Source organism: Neophocaena asiaeorientalis, unplaced genomic scaffold (genome assembly GCF_003031525.2).
Source record: "Neophocaena asiaeorientalis asiaeorientalis breed wild unplaced genomic scaffold, Neophocaena_asiaeorientalis_V1.1 scaffold150, whole genome shotgun sequence".
NCBI lineage: Eukaryota > Metazoa > Chordata > Mammalia > Artiodactyla > Phocoenidae > Neophocaena > Neophocaena asiaeorientalis.
Genome location: NW_020176571.1, coordinates 6723503 through 6739276, shown reverse-complemented (window position 1 = coordinate 6739276; position 15774 = coordinate 6723503). Strand labels below are relative to the sequence as shown.

General features: G+C 44.9%; 1 protein-coding gene across 1 annotated transcript in view; it reads right to left on the bottom strand.

Annotated features, from left to right (window-relative positions):
* Positions 1-6210: 6210 nt before the first annotated feature.
* Positions 6211-15774, bottom strand: part of SLC2A3 (solute carrier family 2 member 3) — a 10510-nt gene continuing 946 nt past the window's right edge. The window contains exons 3-9 of the mRNA XM_024733530.1: positions 14650-14890; positions 14034-14196; positions 13559-13746; positions 10715-10819; positions 10248-10349; positions 9432-9635; positions 6211-8888 (exon numbers count right to left, since the gene is read on the bottom strand). Coding sequence (XP_024589298.1) covers positions 8676-8888; positions 9432-9635; positions 10248-10349; positions 10715-10819; positions 13559-13746; positions 14034-14196; positions 14650-14890 — 1216 coding nt within the window. The 3' untranslated portion in view covers positions 6211-8675. The remainder of the gene's footprint in view (positions 8889-9431; positions 9636-10247; positions 10350-10714; positions 10820-13558; positions 13747-14033; positions 14197-14649; positions 14891-15774) is intronic.

Below are 15774 nucleotides of genomic sequence, written 5' to 3'. Positions count from 1 at the left end.
GCATCAGCAGGCGGACTCTCAACCACTGTGCCACCAGAGAAGCCCTGCATTTAGGTTTTTATATGACTACTTATTCTCTTATTTTCCTTTTTGTTTTAATCTTTTTATTACACAGATTTATTTTTACATAATTTATGTATTATAAGGTTCACCCATTGAAAGCGTACCATTCAATAATTCTTAGCATTTATACAGAGTTGTGGAACCAGATTATTAGATGAATAATCTAATTTTAGAGTGTTTCCATCACCCTAAAAAGAAACTTCGTACCCATTAGAAGTAATTTTTTATCTCTCTGTGTCCCCACCCCCCTTTGTTTTCCTCCCCTTAGTTCTAGCTCACCACTAAGCTACCATCTTTCTCTCTATAGATTTGCCTGTTCTGGAAATTTCATATAAATTGAGTCATATAATATGTGGTCTTTTGTGACTGGCTTTATACACGTATGGTTTCAAGGGTCATCTATATTACAGCATGTATGAGTACTTCATTCCTTCTTGTGACTAAGTTCTATTGCATTGTACGGATATACCACATTTGGTTTTCCGTTTTATCTGTCAATGGATATCTGTCAATGGATATACGGTTTGCTTCCAGTTTGGGGTTAGTGTGAATTATGCTGCAACAAACGTGTGAACAAGTTTTTGTGTGGACAAGTTTTCATCTTTCATGGGTAATATATCTAGGAGTGGAAATGCTGGGTCATATAGTAACTATTTTCTTTATAAACTCTACTTATTTATTTTGTCTTGTTTCTTCTCCAAAACACATCTTTTTCAAAATATTCCTCCTCTGATATATACAAATGGTATGCAGATAAGGAAATTCAAAGACCGAAAAAATGCTCAATCTCGTAATAAAAATGCAAATTTAAAATACAGGACTCGGGCTTCCCCGGTGGCACAGTGGTTAAAGAATCCGCCTGCTAATGCAGGGGACAAGGGTTCGAGCCTTGGTCCAGGAAGATCCCACATGCCACGGAGCAACTAAGCCCATGCACCACAACTACTGAGCCTGTGCTCTAGAGCCCGTGCGACACAACTACTGAGCCCACGAGCCGCAACTACTGAAGCCCATGCGCCTAGAGCCTGTGCTCCCAACAAGAGAAGCCACCGCAATGAGGAGCCCGTGCACCGCAACGAAGACCCAACGCAGCTAAAAATAAATAAATAAAATAATAAATTTAAAAAATAGAATAAAATACAGGACTCCTTTCTCACTTCAGGTTGATAAAGATGAAACGTTTCATAATAAAACATTTTAGTAAAAGTGTATAAAAACTGGTACCCTGGGCTTCCCTGGTGGCGCAGTGGTTGAGTCTGCCTGCCGAAGCAGGGGACGCGGTCCGGGAAGATCCCACATGCCGCGGGGCGGCTGGGCCCGTGAGCCATGGCCGCTGCGCCTGCGCGTCCGGAGCCTGTGCTCCGCAACGGGAGAGGCCACAGCGGTGAGAGGCCCGCGTACCGCAAACAAAACAAAACAAAATAAAAACTGGTACCCTTATACCTTATTGGGTATTTAACTTTAGTCCAGTTCTGGAGCATACAGTCAAGAGACAGGGTGCCAGTTCCAGTTTTGACGATTCAATTTTTTAAAAGTGAGATTTGAATTTAATCTCTGAAACCTATGCCAACTCAGATGATTTAGTCATATCAATTAAGTCACAAAGCCTAGAGCAATGCAGAAAGGGTAGTTAAATTCTCTTCAGAATAAGAAAGGCGGGAAATACCTGCCTTTGAAAGTCTGCATTTTGCCAAGCGTGTCCTGCGTCTTAGCCGGAAATGGCTTCAGCCGCATGGAATCTAGCGGGCTGCTGGTGCCGCCGGAGCCTGCGCAGCGAAGGCTCGCGGGAGACCTGGCGCGGCCGAAGCCCCGCCTCCTGCAGCGCCCGCGGTTTGGTCCAGAGCCCGCCCAGCCTCCCGTGGCTGCTGGGCGGAGGAGGGGGCGGGCGCAGGCGCAGGCCCTAGGCCAGCCCTGGAGCTGGAGCGGTGGGAGCAGAGGGAGGTGGACAACCGGCGGGACCCGCGGCTTCAGCGGTGCCGCCGCCACCGTGGCCCGCCCGGATCACGGACGGATGTTACTAGATTCGTTGGTGCCACTCTGGGACTTGACATCCAAGAGGACGGCGCGGTGAAGACCTAGAACGTAGAGCCAGAGCGGGCCGGCTCAGGCCTCACCTGGACCCTCGACCCAGACATCGTCCCGCAGCTCAGAGGCCTCAGGCTCAGAGGGGCTCCCTCTGCCTCTCCCCCTGTCTCACTTGCTGGGTCCTGGGCAGGGGCCTCCAGCGCAAGCTCAGCTGGAGCCAGCCAGTTGGAACCTTGGCCAAATTTCTGAAGCAAACACTTTTGGGACCCCACACCTCCCCACCTCCTAAAATGGCACTTTGCAACTTGAATTGTATCTGAAGTCCAGAAGGCTCTGGGAGTTGTGGAAGAAGGAGACCCTGTCAATCAAGGACTGCTTCAGCCAGCCATCTAACATTAATTGTGCCAGTTATCGATTTACTGCCTCAGTTCCAAATTCGTCCTTCAAGACCTGTCTTGTGGGACTTCCCCGGTGGCTCAGTGGTTAAGAATCTGTCTGCCAAAGTAGGAGACACGGGTTCGAGCCCTGGTCCGCGAAGATCCCACATGCGGTAGAGCAACTAAGCCCGTTCACCACAACCATTGAAGCCCGCACGCCTAGAGCCCGTGCTCCGCAACAAGAGAAGCCACCGCGATGAGAAGCCCGCGCACCGCAACGAAGAGCAGCCCGTGATCTCAGCAAATAGAGAAAGCCCGTGTGCAGCAACAGAGACCCAATACAGCCAAAAGAGAAGACCTGTCTTATGGTAATGCATGGAATTCCATTTATTTACTTATTCATTCATTCATTCATTCATGCTGCTCTGGGTCTCCGTTGATGCGCGCAGGATTCCTCTAGTTGCGGCGAGCGGGGGCTACTCTTCGCTGTGATGCGTGGGGCTTCTCATCACGGCGGCTTCTCTTGTTGCGGAGCACGGGCTCTAGGCGCATGGGCTTCAGTGGTTCCGGCGCGTGGGCTCAGTAGTTGTGGTGCAGGGGCCTAGTTGCTCCGTGGCATGGCACGTGGGATCTTCCAGGACCAGGGATAGAACTCACGTTCCCTGCACTGGCAGGCAGATTCTTAAACCACTGCACCACCAGGGAAGTCCCTGGAGTTCCCTTTAGATCATCTCTTAGCGAGTTGAGTGCAATAAAGTTTTCTCAGTAGATGTTGCTAGAAGGATATTGTAGAGGGAAGTGGGCTTCTGCTGGTTCCAGCGCCTACACCACAGATCAGCAGGGTGGAAGAGCGAACATTTGGTGGTGTCCTGCCCCAGCCAGGCACGAAGAATGCAAGCTCCCTCAGCCACCTCATGGCCCCGGCCCACGTCTGGCAGTCGCTATTCACCCCAGGCCCCAGGCCTCTCACCTATTCACCCCAGGCCCCAGGCCTCTCACCTATTCACCCCAGGCCCCAGGCCTCTCACCTATTCACCCCAGGCCCCAGGCCTCTCACCTATTGGAGAGTTGTCGACTGCTTGCCTGGGGAATGCACACCAGCTCTGGCCTGTGTAATCTAGCAAACTCCTCTGCTAGCCAGTAGACTGCTACTATGCCTTTTCCAGTGAGATCTGAACCTCAGCTTTGGGGAGGTGGCCTCCCAAAGTTGTCCTTCCTTGGATACTCTCCCTCAGCCCTAGGATACCATACTGAGTTCTCGTCCATCATTTTTAACTTGTTCTTATCGTAGCCTGATTTTTTTTTTTTTTTTTTTTTTTTTAGTTAAACTTTCCCTGTTTAAGTCAATGTGTGGTTTTGGTCTTCTTCTTTATGTTTTTAGTTGTAGAAGTTTTGGTATTCTGATAGGAGCCAGACTGATATACTTAATAAAAATCAATTATATGTCAGGCAGTGTTCTAGGCATAACAAGACAAGGTACTTGCTTTTATGGAGCTTATCCTCTGCGGAGATTAACTAAACCCTAATCCACAAAATAGACTCAGCCATACAAAATTCTGAGGCAGAATATTCCAAGCACGGGAGGATAAATGTCAAGAACCTGAGTGATCATGAACTTGATGTACATGAGAACTAGAAAGACCAGTGGGGCTAAACTTCAGTGAGCAAAGAAAGTAACAAGAGCAAATCCTTTGAAGAAGCAAACCCTTTAGGCAAGGGAAGCAGAATTTAGTGTCAGGACAGTTATGAGAATGAATGCAAGCAGATACAAAAAGCTACACCAGGGTCATAAGAGTAAACGAGGCCATATGGTCACCCAGTTTATAGGCCACAGCAAAGAAGTCTGGGTACTATTTTTTTTTTTTTTTACTTTTTTTGTTACTCAAAAATCTCCATTTTTATTTCATTTATTTACTTATTTTTAGTTTTTTGCCGCACTGTGTGGCTGGTGGGATCTCAGTTCCCCAACCAGGAATCAAACCCAGGCCTCTGCAATGAAAGCACCAAATCCTAGCAGCTAGACCACCGGGGAATTCCACCACCACCAACAAAAAAATCTCCATTTTAAAATTTAGCTCTCCGACTCTGTTCTTTTGCCTTCAACACTCTTGATTTTCTGCTCCTCAATAAGGAAAGCATGCTTGATCCTGTCATGGACACATTTACCTCCCATGGGCCCACCATAGGTCCTGGTGACATGCTTTTTTTTTTTTAGTTAATTAATTTATTTATGGCTGCGTAGGGGCTTTTTCTCTAGTTGTGGCGAGTGGGGGCTACTCCTTGTAGTGGTGCGCGGGCTTCTCATTGCAGTGGTCTCTCCCGTTGCAGAGCACAGGCTCTAGGGGCACAGCCTTCAGTAGTTGTGGCATGCGGGCTTCAGTAGTTGTGGCACACAGGCGTAGCTGTTCCGCGGCATGCGGGATCTTCCCGGACCAGGGCTCGAACCCGTGTCCCCTGCACTGGCAGGCGGATTCTCAACCACTGCACCACAAGGGAAGCCCCCGACATGCTTTTTCATTTTAGACAAGCTTATAAAAAAGTTTAGGTCTCACAGCACGAGCCCCTCAAAGTCAGCCTGGGCACACACTATATGTAGGTTTTGGGGTTCCAGATGGCCTAGTTTTGTTAGAGGCTGTTGTAGGACAGTCTAGGACGTACATCAAACGCTGGGCCATTCTGCATGCCTCTAGATAGCATCCCCTGGATACTATTTTAAGTGGAATTGGAAGGCTTTGGGCAGCGAGTGACATGATCTGATTTTAAAAGATCACTCTGGTCGTGTGAAGAATGAATTATAAGGAAGCAAAGGTGTTAAAAGGGAGCTAAGGCAACCACAGTTTTGGAGAATACGGTGCAGTCACTGGGGCTCTTTCAGGATAGCCAGGGTGTTTCATCCTTTCATCCCCTCTAACACACAGAGTACCACAGTATAAAGACTATGTTGGGGGTAAAGAAGCCTTTATGGAGCTCCTGCCTGGGCTAGTAGAAATATCTGTAGTAAATGAATGGAAACTAGGGAAGGGAGTGTCAGAACTACATGAAAGGAAAGCATGGAGGTGTGGAGTGCCTGTAGTGGGTATGAGGCGTTATTTTCTGTTTTCTAGTTATTTATTTGTAACTAATTATCTTTATTTTTTTATAACTCATAGCACTCTGATTTACAAAACAGAAACAGACTCACAGACTTTGAAAACAAATTTATGGTTACCAAAGGGGAAAGGTGGTGGGGAGGGGGACAAATGAGGAGCTTGGGATGAACATACATACACTACTGTATATAAAACAAGGACCTACCGTTGAGCACAAGGAACTCTACTCAATATTCTGCAATAACCTATATGGCAAAAGAATCTGAAAAAGAATGGGGATATATATATATATATATATATATAGAATACATATGTATAACTGAATCACTTTGCTGTACACCTGAAACTAACACAACATTGGTAATCAACAATACTCCAATATAAAATAAAAATTAAACAAAAAAAGAAAGAAATGGTGAATCGAAATGAAAGGTAGCAGGGACCTTGCCCCTGGAAGGGTTGTTAAGCCAGGGGACTGTTTTTCCTGTAGTCGACGGGAAGCTACTGAAGAATGTTTAAGCAGGACAGTGATTTAAATGTATATGTATATGTCATATGGATGCCCTGACATCAGTGTAGGATGAATTTTAGAGATCGAAGACTGGAGGAGAAAGGAACTAGGTAGGAGCATAAGAGAAAAATCAGAAGCATTCTCACTGGGGAAAGCAAGCAACATAATTTATTAAGTATGCAAGGCAATGCGCTAAGGCTTTTCCATTTCATCTGCATAATAAGCAAGTATTGCTATTTTCATTTGTACGAGACTCTCATACAAGAAACCTACTTAAGGTTACAACGGGTACTGGGTGGCCACATTGGGATTAAAGCTGATTTTGTTGTCACAGGAAGGACCAAAACAAAACAAAAAAGCCAAGCCTGTGATGTTATATATACATTCAGAATTTTTATTTCAAAACAAAGAACCATAGTAACAATAATAGAAAATCCGTTTGGAAATTATTCACAATCTGGTCACTGAGAAATGGGAAGACCTCCACACTGCGTGACTGCCAAGCCACTGATTCCGAGGGGCCAGCGTGGAGGTGCAGGTAGAGGAAACTCAGCCGTTCCAGCAAAGCCCCACCCCACGGCTCTGTGAGTTTTTATCCAAAGGCTCAAGGACCAGAGGGAATGGTGAGAACTTAGAACCAAAATCCTGGCAACAGGCAAGGGTTTGGCTAAAGGGCCTGAAATATGTAAGCACCAAAGAGGGAGAGGGAGATCAAGCAACATATGAAAAAGGGAAGAAGGGCCCAATCTCCATTTCTAAAAATACTGGGTAACTGGATGGGCGTGGAGGTGTTCGTGGCCTCTGGCAAGTGTAAACCCCTCCATCTCACCTAACTCTCCGAACCACCCCAGAGTTAGAAGCTTCAGTTTGTTTCTTACTGCCTTCAAGGAATGCCTCCCTCTCCCCTGTGACTCCCCTCCAGCACCCCCCAGAGGCACCGAGTCCCGGAGCATGGAGTGAGTCCTCCACTCTCAGTCTCAAAATTTAGGGAGTTCTCCCCTTCCTCTCCAAAAAGGAAAGGCAGCCAGATAAGACTGAACTCTAAAGTTTGAAAGAAAACCGTACATAGATTCAAATTCCACCCAGCAGAGGCAGCGCTATCGACATTCTATCCAAAAGGGGGCCTTAGGAACACAGAGGAAACAAGTTACCCATAAACTACTTCCACCCAGAGCAAGGTGACAATGCACATCCACTCACGCTCAAGCGTGGGCTCCACTGCACATCCACGCATACTGTCAAGTGTGGTCTGTGGGAAAGTTCAAGTCCCTGGAAGGACACTTGACATAATACTATGGTAACATGGTAACAAGGGTAACTTGACATGGTAACAGACATAAACGAGCATGAGATGACCCTAATGTAACATACTTCAACTGGATAATAATCGTTCTGGAAAAATCCTCTCCCAGAGCTGAGGTTACAAATTCCAAGGTAGCTATGCACATCTCTGAATTCTTTTAAAGCTATGGCTTAAAACAAAATAAAAATCAACATCTAAAATCTTCTAAAGAACAAACTGAAGAAATAACGAACCTCTACCAAGAACCAATATTTTGGCTTGTTCATTTGGAAGGCTCTCCCACCAGATGATAGGAGTATTAAAAAAAAAAAGTGAGTTCACTACAAAGAAGCCGTTTGGTCCAGTGAGGGGAGAGAGGATTTCTAGAAATAATCATCCCTTCTCTGGACTCCATCCAAAATTAGAACCCATCAACTACCATTAACTACAATGCCCATCTTAGTGATAATCCTAGATTTCAAGTAATACTACATATAATCTTAAACAAAGGAAAAAGTTCCAAAGGAAACTAATAGCTTCTTCATACAGGCACGTGACTTTTCTGAGAAATTTGAGTTTTCACCTGAAGGACAGAAATTGTTAAGAGGCAACGTGCAAACCTCACACACCACGTCATACACCCTCCAACAATGCATCACATTTCTCCCTGAATTTGTCCTTTCTTATTGCACCCTAACCTCTCCGGTATTAAATCTTCCGCCCTATAACCTCTTTAAGCACCTCCCTCTAACCTCAATTTCCTTATGCTTTCATTATTTGGTAAAATTACTTTGTACTTACAAAAATAAATATTTATGCAATAAAACCAGAAGATCAAATAAATAAAACTCAAGTTAGTTTGCTCTGCAGAGCCGCATGGAAGTGAGGAAGACGGTCTTATGGAATCCCTCTCTGCCCTCCACATTCTTACGTGTATCTGCTTCCTGGTAAGTTGAGGTCGGAGGAACTGCAACCCCATGCCCAGTCCCCTAAATGCCCTCGAGAGGCAAGAGTAGAGCCTAAGGGAGCAGGAGCTGGCAGAGTTGTCATATGCCAAGCAGCCAATCCCTCCTGAAATGAAGGCAGGTTCCCTTGGTCTCTCCTGAACGGAAGAGAATGTCCAAGAAATGAAAATTTTAAAAGCCTTTGAAGATAACAACTAACCCCAGCATTGGGATCCTCTGAGCGCCCAAGGGTGTGTGGGATGAGAAAAGAATTGAGTAGCAGCATTCAGAAACAGTCCTGGGTTACAACCTGATGAGGTCTCTCCCTTGCTTAGGGAGAGGTTGCTTTTTCATGACAGGAGGGAGGTGGGAAGGAGGCACTGCTTAGACGTTGGTGTCCTTCGTGGGCTGGATGCTGTTCATCTCCACGATGGGACCTTTCTCATCTCGGTTACCCGCCGGCAACTGCCCTTCAAATGCTCGTGTAATTTCCTCAAAAGTCCTGCCACGAGTCTCAGGGACTTTGAAGAAGGTGAAGACCCAGAAGATAACAAGGAAACCCGTGAAGATAATGAAAACGTAGGCTCCTAAATAGAACTAGGGAAAGGACATAAAACAAGGAGAGTCAGTGTCAAAATCTGGTCACTGATAAACTCCAGTTTCCCTCGCAATCGTTATTTCCAATGGGCCTGAAGCCATAACCCTTCCAGACTTCATGAAGACAGTAAGGTTTCTTCAGAGACTTGTTTATGATTTCATTGGTAGCTTACTATATTTCTCTGCAATTTTTTGTCATTCCTTTTCCTAGTCATTGAAGTTAGCTGTTTCCAAATACCTATTGAGTTATTTTAGGCCTTCTGATTATGAGTTTTAAGATCTGGGTTTCTGAAAGACTCATGGGAACTGGGAATGCATTCTAGATGTCCACTGCTGGTTCCTTTACTTAACAAATCAGCTCTAGGCCATCTTATAATAGGACCTACCTCATCATTAACATCATAAAGCCATTAATGCTAAGCCAAATGATGGATTTTAAATATTGGTTTGGAATCCTAAGCCTTATTATTACCATTCTGTTTCTAGGCAGAACTATGTATTAGCTGGTTTCAAGATGGGCTGGGTGAGTTTTAAGTTACTTACTGCAGCTGAGGGGAAGAGCAGTCCGACCAAAAAGTTGGAGGTCCAGTTGGAACAACCAGCCACTGCCATGGCAGCCGGGCGGGGTCCCTGGCCAAAGAGTTCAGCCACAATAAACCAGGGAATGGGGCCTGGGCCAATTTCAAAGAAGGCCACGAACAGCAAGATGGCCGCAATACAGATAAAGCTGATCCAACCATAATTATCCTACGAGAAAGGAACAAAGGAAAGTTAGTATTAGAGACAGCATGCCCCAGGCAGCATCCAGCTTCCCAGAGATGAGCACTGACTAATAATGAAAAGTTCCTTCCGTCCCGTGGTATAAAGGAGTTACTGGACCTAGAAGCCTTAGGTCCTTGTTTCTTTCTTCTTTTTTTGTTTTGGCCTCACCATATGGCATGCGGTATCTTAGTTCCCCCACCAGGGATTGAACCCGTGCCCCCTGCACGGAGAGTGCAGGGTCTTAACCACTGGACCGCCAGGGAAGTCCTAGAAGCCTCGGGCCTTTGAAACCTAGCAGTGTGATCACAAATGTCATTCTGCACTGAGACCATCTTATCAGCTGTAAAAGGGGAATAATGACCTCAAGATTTCTTTAAGAATTAAATGAGATAATGTATTTTACAAACTATATGGTATATAGATATAGGGATTATAGCAATTTAATTATCTATCTCTGATAATCCACTTGTCTTAAAACTCTGGGCATGTTGCCTCTCCCAAATGTCATTTGTATGATCTCCAAACCTCAACTACCCACCCCCTCACCTTTCCGCACCACCCCCTTCCCCCGCCCCTTCCTTCGCAAAGAAGACTCACCTTTAATAACAAAGAAATCGTCATGAGGACGGAACAAAAAGCCATCCCTCCGAGGCCTATCAGGTGTAGCGTCCTCCTCCCTGCCTTTTCTACCAGGAACACCTAAAAGAATAAAAAAGAAATATGTGCATTCCCTTTCATGAAAACAACTCTATGAGCTCTGGAACCTGCCTGACCAACAGCAGGCTACCTGATATAGTTACACTTGCTCTCTTCCAGCGTCAAGTTAAAAGCACCCGACAGAATCCCCTCTATACTTCCTCTTGCCCATCCATTCCCTATGTGTTTGAAGAGTGAAGACTGTCTTACCCATCATTCAATAGCCCTTTTCCCCCAAAAGGAATTAAACGGAAAAAGGTTTAACTAAATGACGGAAGGGGGGTGTGGAAGGACATGCAACCCATCCTTGAACGTGTGTAGCAAGAATTCTTCTCCCACCTCAACAATGATCAAAACATCCGACTTACAGAAACCACGGTGAAGATGGTGTTAACCACGCCTGCACCAATAGTGGCGTAGATCGGCTCCTTGACACCTGCATCTTTGAAGATTCCTGTCGAGTAATAGAACACCTAACAGGGAACAAAAGATGCAACTGTGAAATACAATTGTGCATAGCAGTTACATGGAACCCTCCAAAAAAAATCAACTCAGAAAAGTCCCAGAAGTTAAGGACTACTTCCCAGGGGTTTTGTTCAGTCACGGTATCTTTTCCACAAACGAATGGTCTTCTGTTATCTTATATCTATTTTCTTCAGTCGTCTTCAATTCTAGCTACTTACTTCCACTTTTTTTTTCCTTCTAACTATGCTTCTTCTTACTGCTCCATTTAGCCTCTTCCTTAAGTTTACTTTAGTAACTTACATATAAAGGCTTAAGTCCCTTTAAGTTTTTCAATGACACTTTTCCAATAGACTTACTCCAACTCCCACCCCGACCAACAAAGACAGGCATTGATGTCTCCACTTGATAGTGAAGAAACCGAAGAGTAACCTCAGCCTGATTGTGATTTAGAAGCAGAACTTGGGCTGGAATTCCGGGGACTGGGTCTTTGCAAGTGTTTTACAAACTAACACCAGCTATTCTTTTAATTGAATACAATTTAATGTATACTATTTTTATTATTTGTTCAACACTGTGCTAATACGTAGGGCTGCTGCAACTACCACAGCTAAAGAGATGTCAGAACACTGGTCTCAGACCTCAGGATAACAAGGGAACAGGATCTAGATGGCTCAGTCCCTCAGGTTTGGTTTAGGGGTTTATGATTTCACCCAGAGTACCTGCCCTCGTAGCAGCCAGTATTCATCAGACTTTTTGATGAACATGTGCTTCGACAATGGGAGTGACCGTCTCCAGAAACAAGTCTTCAAATCCCTACAACCTAAGATAGAAACTATGTATATTTTCCAAAATAAGATTCAGGCTGAGCTCTTGGAAACTGAGATATGGGGTGTCATCCTCATTGAAAACTGCTGCTCTAGGAGAGAAGCATGGAATTAAAAAAAAAAAAAAAAATCGAAGAATATTTAATAATATAAAGCTTGTGAGGAAAGACGTTCGAACAGTTAAAACCAGAGATGAATAGCTATGCCAATTCTCTTCCTTATATAAAAGCTCACATGTCAACAACCTAACACGTTATATACTCATCTCAAGCAAACTTCTTACAGTAAAATCTTGCTGCCTGGTGCCATGGAGCTAGGCCACATCATCTTACCTAAAGGCAGTTTACTCTGCTGGGTAAACACTATCCAGCCTCTTACCCCCTCTGCCTTTAAGGGAAATTAGAAAACATCCTTTGTTCAAAGGTAGGTTGGAAAACTGACTTTCTTTCACACACCATTTCCTGAAAGGGCGGGGACAGGGGCTGGGCGATGGGTAGGTCCTACCAGCAGAGCACTCATCTATCATTTGTAACTTTCCAAGGATGGTCTTTTTCTGATCCTGTTTTGCAGGGCTTCGACTCGGGGGGAGGCAAGCAGGCGCCTGGGGTATAGAATTGAAGAAGGCGGTCCTTCTCAGGACACGTCTTGTATCTGGACACCTCACTCTAGTCCCAGCCTCGCTGTTCTGGAAAGTCTTGAGAGTATATTTGAATTACAGTGGTTTTTCAAATGTGGATATTGGAGATTGAGATCCATCAAAACCACCTGAGAGGCTTTTTCAAACTATCTTTCCTCCCAAGGTCTGATATGACAGCCTCTAAGTCCTCAGGAGATGCACTGCGATTTCAAACACGAGTATCCTTGTGGTGCGTTAGGGAGAAAAGGCTAAGGACAAACTTTGTATTTTGAGTTATCACGTGTTTTGCAAAACGCTTTGTCACAAAACGATTTGATCACACTGATCACATTACGATGGGAAACCCTCAGGGCGTGAACCAGTACTTAGAAGGGGGACAGGGGTGGGTGTTCTTCATATCCAAATATTTTATCTGCAAAAGGATAGGCATAGGAATACCCTCTCTGCCCACAACCAAAACTCAGGAGCAGAAGCTGATTTTTGCATAGAACACAATGGCTACCTGCCCACTGCTAGCTCGCATTTTGCCTCACACTTAACTATCATAGTCACTCTTCTAAGTTGTAAAAGATATAGACAGTGACAAGCCCAGCTCACTCTGAGGTTGCCTGTGTGCCCACATACCTCCTAATTGCTCCCCAGGGCTTTACACTGATTTTAAATTGTACAGTCCTGGGAAAAAACCCAAGGTATATCAACTCTCAGATCTGCTTTGATTATATGGCTTACGTTATCACTGATAACATCATGTAATAAGACAGATCAGAGTTAAAGAGGACTGAACATTTTTAAAATGAGTGGTCAAAGAAAGAGGATTAATAAAAACTGACAAATTGTGATACTCTATATATTAAAAAAAAAAATCTGGAAGAGGACAAACGTTAACTATAAGTTCCAAGGCTAAGGGTGACAAACTTTTAGTTGATTCTCTCATCTTTCCACATGGAAAACATGTACTATAGATAATTTTAAGAAATAGGAATTCCCTGGCAGTCCAGTGGTTAGGGCTCCGTGCTTCCACTACAAGGGGCATGGGTTTGATCCCTGGTTGGGGAACTAAGATCCAACCAAAACAATTTAAAAATAAACAAATAAAAATGAAAAAATTAAAAAAAAACGAAATGGAAACCTGGGTAAAGAGAATGTTTTGAGAGGCTGCTCTGTGGCAAGCATTGTGAGGGGCCCCTGGGTATAAAAGAAGGTGAGCAACCAATGCTATTCACCTCTAGTCAGGTGTTTTAAGTGGAATATTGTAGGACACGTTTGACAGACAAGTGGGCACTCACAGCGTTGATCCCCGAGAGCTGCTGAGAGAGCTGGAGCATGATGGAGATGAGGATGGGCTGTCGGTAGCTGGGGGCTCGGAAGAGCTCCACCACAGTGACTTTTTTTTCCTGTGCCATCCTTATACTCTCATCTTTCATCTCCTGGATGTCCTGAGCCACATCCTGGGTGCCCCACAATCGCTGGAGAACTGGTGAAAAGCATGAAGAGGAAAGGTTAATGATAAGGCGCTGTCCCGAATTCTTTTTCCCCATGAGACGGATGGGAAGAAGCCGCCCAGATGAGCCCTGCATCTGGCGGCTCAATCAGCATCTGGCTTTAACTCGCCTTCTCACCCCATCCTTCAGGGGCTGCAAGTTTCTGACTTAAGCATAATCAGACAGGGAAAGGAGATGACGAAAACCAGATCCAATGTCCTCATCCTAAAACAAGCCACAAGCTTAAGGTTCCTACAGTGAAGGCATGAAGGGCACTCACTCTCCTTAGCGCTCTCCTCTTCCTTTCTGTTAATGAGCAAGAATCTAGGACTTTCAGGGCAAAATGGAAGGGCAGCACATTGGAGAATGGCTGGGATGATGGTGAAGCCCAAGAGCAGCGGCCAGAGCTCTTTAGTCCCCAAGATGATTTTTAGACCAAAGATCTAGAAACCAGACAAAGACAGTACTATAAATTCCATACTGTACAGGCTACAGGTTGATTAAAAAAAAAATGTTCAGAAGATCATCTGTTCTTTCATCACGGGAAAAGATAGTCTCTTCTACTTTTTCTACCCTGCCTGCTTCCTTAGCCGTCTGTGAACTTATAGTAATATTAATTAATGTCTGAAACATATACAGTTGAATGTGTGCCAGACGTCCTTTTTTTCAATTGAAGTAGAGTTGATTTACAGTGTTGTGTTAATTACCGCTGTACAGCACAGTGATTCGGTTATGCATATATATATATATATTTAAAGAAATATATATTCTTTCCCATCATGGTTTATCATAGGGTACTGAATACAGTTCTCTGTGCAGACATTCTCTTGACTGTCTTCTCTATGTAAATTCATTTAATGAGTTGTGAAACTAACACTCAGTAAGTTCTAGAGTACCTGGGCCACCAGAATCCCAATAACGATGCCCAGCTGGTTGAGAGTGCCAAAGGCCCCCCGCAGGGCAGTGGGCGATATCTCTCCAATGTACATGGGCACGAATCCTGTGCAGAGTCCACAGAAGAGGCCAATAACCAGTCGGCCCAGGATCAGCATTTCAAATGACTCCGCTATTTTGCAGAACCCCATAAGGCAGCCACCAGTGATGGCCAACAGGTTGACAATAAGCATTGAATTGCGCCTGAAAGATTAAACAAAAACAAGTGAAGTTAGCAAAACAGACCTGATCCCCCCCTTCTTTCCTAATCATTCTACTCTCTCCAGGCTCACATATCTTTTGGTCTAATTTTTCCACTTTTAGTATCAGAACATATCTGGTTGGGATAATCAAGACCAATGGTTCTTACACCTCAGTATGCATAAAACTCACCTAAAGAACTTGTTTAAGATTCTCCCCTCTACGTCCTAGCTGCAGGCTAGGATTTTAGCAAGCACTTTAAGGCCAGTTGTTCTCAAAGTGGTCCACAAACTAACAGCATCAGCTAGAAATTTGCTAGAAATTTAAATTATCCCACCCTACCCCAGAGTAATTATTAGGCCTGAATCTGGGTTGGAGCCCAGCAATCTGTGGGACTAGTTTTCCCTTGATGGGAATTTGAGGTTCTCTCATTCAAATGCATCTTCACCTCCCTGCTCTAAGCCTCAATTCTCGTCCTCAATGCAACCAGTATAGACCCCTTCCTTGCCCAGCTTCTGATCAAGACCTGCCAAACCGGGACTTCCCTGGTGGCGCAGTGGTTAAGAATCCTCCTGCCAATGCAGGGAACACAGGTTCAAGCCCTGGTCTGGGAGGATCCCACATGCCGCGGAGCAGCTAAGCCCGTGCACCACAACTACTGAAGCCCACACGCCACAGCCACTGAAGCCCACACACCTAGAGCCTGAGCTCCGCAACAAGAGAAGCCACTGCAGTGAGAAGCACGCGCACAGCAACGAAGAGTAGCCCTCGCTCACCGCAACTAGAGGAAGCCTGCGCGCAGCGACCAAAGCCCAACTCAGCCAAAAAAAAAAAAAAAAAAAAAAAAAAAAATAATAAAACCCCCCAAACCTGGAAAAAAAAAGCCA